This window comes from Borostomias antarcticus (assembly GCF_949987555.1).
Source record: "Borostomias antarcticus genome assembly, chromosome: 9".
Classification (NCBI taxonomy): Eukaryota; Metazoa; Chordata; class Actinopteri; order Stomiiformes; family Stomiidae; genus Borostomias; species Borostomias antarcticus.
The window spans coordinates 12,638,437-12,643,866 of NC_140242.1; the positions used below are offsets into that span (position 1 = coordinate 12,638,437).

General features: G+C 44.0%; 1 protein-coding gene across 1 annotated transcript; it reads left to right on the top strand.

Annotated features, from left to right (window-relative positions):
* Positions 1-4,033: 4,033 nt before the first annotated feature.
* Positions 4,034-5,083, top strand: prmt6 (protein arginine methyltransferase 6; the record flags this gene model as incomplete). Its single annotated transcript, XM_084443636.1, has 1 exon — positions 4,034-5,083. The coding sequence occupies one exon, from the start codon at positions 4,034-4,036 to the stop codon at positions 5,081-5,083; it is 1,050 nt and encodes a 349-aa protein (XP_084299762.1).
* Between the last annotated feature and the right edge of the window lie 347 nt (positions 5,084-5,430).

The window sequence follows — 5,430 nt, forward strand, 5'->3', positions numbered from 1 at the left end:
CATGCACGCGCACACACACACACACACTCACACATAATGTACTCACACACACACACACGCATGCACGCGCGCACACACACACACTCAATCATATCCCCCAATCAGGTGCTGGTGAGACTGTGGTTTAGAGCGTAAACAGCGATGGCCGAGCTTAATTAAAGGAGATGAGGTGTTCACACCTGTGCAAACATCTGTTTTTTTTTTTTTAAATCCTCCAATAAATTAATATTCGGAAACTACATACAAAAGAGATGATGTGACACAGACAAGTGTGTTTTCTTAAAGTGTGTGTGTACGTGTGCTTGCGTGTATGTGTGCCTGTGTGTGTGTGCTTGCGTGTGTGTGCTTGCGTGTGTATAGTATGTGCTTGCGCGTGTGTGTGCTTGCGTGTGTGTGCTTGCGTATGTATGTGCTTGCATGTGTGTGTGCTTGTGTGTGTGTGTGAGTGTGTGTGTGTGCTTGTGTGAGTGTGTGTGTGTGCATGTATCCACTTATATTTGTTTATTTATCTGCAATACAGAGAGTGAGTTAGAAATTGAAATATGATTTAGAAAAAATAACATTACTGCTGTTAATAAATACAATTTTCGAATCCCTAATTTCAATTCCTCACAATTCAAATGCAATGCTAACCTCTAGACATTCTAATTTTGTATTCCCCCTATTATGAAATATAAATAATGAAGAATGATTATGTGCATACAGTACAATAACAACTACCTAGTCTCAACGCCAGACCCATGAGAGTTCTTTCGCTGATGCACTACGTAAGCTACGCTAACTACGCTAACTACGCATGCTGCAGATCTATATGGGTCTGGAACACTTCATGCAAAAATCTGGTGTTCAAATCCTGGCAATTCATTGGTAGCACTGGAATCCCGGCGACACCAATCAGAAACGACTTTCGCCATTAGTCGTTCCCCACCCATAGATATGCCCCACCCATCTAACCTGGGATAGCATCTCTCATTTGCTGTGACGACCCGTGCCCCTTTCAATTTTGACCTATTCGATACCACGTCACAACACCAGCCTGGGCGGCGAAATGGCACAGACTCTATTATGTAGCATGTGGAGTGCAGCGATTCAACGTAACATTTGAGTCTGGAGAGAGGCTAACAACTACCTACTACCTCAAGAGGAAGTATGAAAGACTAGAGGACGCTCAACAAAGCTATCCTGAGCGCTGGTTGTGTCTGATGTGAATGTAGGATACATCACGCTGGCTGGGTGGAGGAATGGGGAAAATAAAACCTCTTGTCAAAGCCGAGTTTCCTGCTCTCGTGTAGAGAAGACAAACGACACTGATGCGTTGTCATTTTGTTAAGGTTAAAGGCAAACCGTGTCATCCATCACATTGTGAAATGCGGTTTGGGCTCTGATTGGGCTTGGCGTGGGACCAGGGTACCTGCTGCTGAGAACAGCTGCTGGCTCTGTCTGCCAGATATCTACAGCAGCAGCCCAGCTCAACCCATAACACAGCGCAGAAATGTTCCACTTCACAACCCACTTCATGTCCTAGTGGACCTTATTCCTACTCTCCTGTTCAAGCCTTTCTAACAAATGCCTTGTGCTGCTTTACAGCATTACATTACACTATCATATACTGAATAGCCCTTTCTGAGATGTGTAGGTCAGCTTCTGTCCAGAAAAGCGGATGTGATAGTGGCATTTTGTAGCCTATATAAACCACTTAGAGCAGCAACCTTCCATCATTCTCCTAGAGAAGGTGTACCAACGCAATATCAGTCAGTGCAGAATGTATAATCTGTTCCTGTCATAATGTTGTGATGGAGTGTCTCTGAGTGGTGTCATAGTAACTGTTATCATCAGCCTTGTCCCAGTTTCACTCTACCTCCCTCAACCTTTCACATGCAAAACCCCTAGCTGTGCTAACCTCATTTATAACAGGATGACATCTCCAGGAGGTTGACACACCCCAGACTTTCAGTCTGGCCTAGGGTAAACTTCCATTGTTCTATCGTCCCTACCTGAAACCAATTCAAGATTTACCGCCCTTTCTAATATCACGTGTCTGAACTCTTGACCATTGTTGATGACGTCTGCCATTTATTATGACGTGTACAGATGGGTTAGCCAATCAAATCCCTGGAAGCGTCATACCTGTGTATTGCTTGAATATAAGACCGTGCAACACCTTGCTGTTTCACTTCTGTCGGATGAACCACTCACGTGCGTTATCCTGAAGTCCTTGCGCTCGTATGTTTTCTTAAAGGAGTAGTAAAGGGAAAATGCATGTTTAGCCCTGTTTTAAGGTTACTTATGATCATATACAATGGTGCAGATCAAAACGTTGACAAAACTAGCACTTTTGAGAAAGTCTGATAATTGCTCTACCACTGTTTTGGTCACATAATGGATGTGGGTGGGCATCTTGAAAAATCTTTCAAAAACATGTGAAACTCGATTTCAAAGACAAGAAACTCACCGAGGTGTTAGTTGGCGTTCTGACATATAATTCGCCATAAAGTAAGATTCTAGTTCATCTGGAAAAGCTTTTTTTAATATTTAGCATAGAACTGTTTAGTCGCAGCACATACGTGTGTAAACTTCCGCAAACTAGGTAGCCTAGCAACATAAACAATAACAATAGCTACTGTAAGTAGTTCCGCTTCCTGAATCCCCTCTGCAGATTGATCTACACATCTACAACGGTCGCTTCAATACAAGGCAATGGATTTCATAAAATGATCAATAAAACCCTACAGGATTCATACTTTGCGGCGAATTTGATGTCAGAACACCAACGGACACCAATTACCCCCTCGGTGAGCTTCTTGTCTTTGAAATCCAGAGTTTAACATGTTTTTGAAAGATTTTTCAAGGTGCCCATTCACATCCATTGTATGACCAAAACGGTGGTAGAGCAATTATCAGACTTTCTCAAAAGTGCTAGTTTTGTCAACGTTTTGATCTGAACAATTGTATATGATCATAAGTAACCTTTAAACAGGGCTAAACATGCATTTTCCCTTTACTACTCCTTTAATAAATCAGACTTAACCTCTTTGAGCGAACCTTGGCAAATCCTTTACTTTCGATCAGATTTATTTCCACTACAGTGGCTAACCTGTGAATCCTTGAGTCAAGTTCAGTTCAGTTTGAAACCTCAAAAGCAACGATAGGCACTGAGTGAGTTATCTACCGCTTCTCACTGCAGAAGAAGCACACACACACACACCTACAATGCTCCCTGTTGCCCCCCCCCCCTCTTGAATGCTGGGAGAACAAGCAACCCCTCAGCTCCCCTCTCCTCTGGTGCCATATTGGATTGGGACACCCCGTCCAACTTTTTTATTTTATTTTATTTTTTTACCAGGGATCTTTGGAGGCAACTGGACAAGTCGCAGAGAGTAGCAGGGCTGAGCCACAAACTTGGTTGTTCTGCTTGGCATAAACTTGGGAGAAAGCTCAGATGTAGGCTATCTACTGTATGGCCATGGGCTCCACATGAGATGGAACCCTTAGCCTCCATGTTGCCTACTAATGTAATGTATTGTTACATACTGTACTTTTCATTTATCTGTAATTTCTGGAAACAACTTTTAGACATACGTAAATCAAATCCATGAAGCAAACACTGCACAGTGGTGTTATAATGTTGAGGGCATCGCCACCCTCATTATCAATTGAACTCTTAATCTTATCTATGCTCAGTCCAATGTCCCACAACTCATTTCCATCACAGTATGTAGGCCTACTTGAACATCACAGCCACATTGTCTGTTGTGTTTCATTATAAAAGTTGCTACCCTGTCACTTTCTGATAAAACAATGATGTATTTTCCCTTCTTAATTTTACAATCGCTAATAATAAAAAAAACATTTTTGCCAGGCCACTGTAATTTGATGTGTATTAGCTTATTTGTGGGAGTTGTAGTTTCAACGGCAACAAAGCGCTAGACCTAAAATGAACTCCGGAGCAACTACGACTTCAAATACCATCATGCAACGGTCGGTACAATGAGGAAGTGGAATGCAACGGGAGCAGTGTGTGAGAGCAAGAAAAATGTCCCACCAAATAAAGAAAAGGAAATTAGACAAAAATGTGCAGGATAACCTGTACTTTGACAGTTATTCCGATGTCACTATTCACGAGGAAATGATCGCGGATCACGCACGGACTAACACGTACAGGACGGGGATACTGGAGAACAGTAGCTCGATCCAAGGCAAAGTTGTCTTGGATGTCGGCGCAGGAACCGGTGTCCTTAGCATATTCTGTGCACAAGCCGGGGCCAGGAAAGTTTACGCGGTAGAAGCCAGTTCAATCGCCGATCAAGCTGTGAAAATCATTAAACTCAATCGGATGGAGGACAGGATCGAAGTCATTAAAGGTACCCTGGAGACCATCGACCTGCCGCAGCAGGTGGACGTGATCGTGAGCGAGTGGATGGGCTACGCGCTGCTCCACGAATCCATGCTAAACTCTGTTCTCTTCGCCCGGGACAAATGGTTAAAACCAGGAGGCCTTATTCTACCGTCGAAGGCGGAATTGTACATTGCACCCATCAATGATTTGGTCGTGGAGGACCGCTTGAATTTCTGGTGCACCGTTAAGGAACAGTATGGCGTTGACATGTCCTGCATGTCTGACTTCGCGAGGAAGTGCATCATGAATAACGACATCACCGTGAACTCGGTAACAGTCGAGGACGTCCTCTCTCACCCCTCCAAGTTCGCTGAGCTGGACCTGTACTGTGTGACCGCGGAACAGCTGAAATCCGTGAAGGGGGTGTTCACGTGTGAATGTTTCGGCTCGTCTGCCGTGAACGCCCTGTGCGTATGGTTCACGGTGACCTTCCCGTGCGAGGATAAACCGCTGGTCCTCTCCACGTCTCCCTTCAAACAGGAGACGCACTGGAAGCAGGCGGTGCTGTACCTGGATGCCCCGGTAGACGTGATGCAGGACACCGCAGTCACGGGAGAGGTCAACATGTATCCCTCGGAGGAGAGCTCCAGACATATATGCATCCACGTGGACTACACTATAGGACAGCACAAAAAACACTCCAAGACCTTTTCCATACCTGACGGATACTCAGAAGCCCAGCAGTAGCCTACTGCCCTCTCTGCCTCTCAGTCCCAAGGCTATACATTGTCAGTACCTGTATTATGATGGCATATAGCAGCATTGTAGTCTATGCATTAGAGAAGACATGTTGGCCAGGCCCTCTAGGTCTGTTCTAGTAAGATTTTATTAATAAATGCTGTGATGAATAAAAAAGAAAAGAAAAAAAGATATAGACCTGATCATTTAAATACAAAAATCCTTCGCATGTAAAACATGTATGCATTTTCCTTTACACGTGCAATCGAGAAATGTAGGCTTCATGAGGCCTACATTAGCCTGTATCCTCTCCATCAGAACCAGGTTTCAGCCTATATCCCTCAAAACTGAATGTA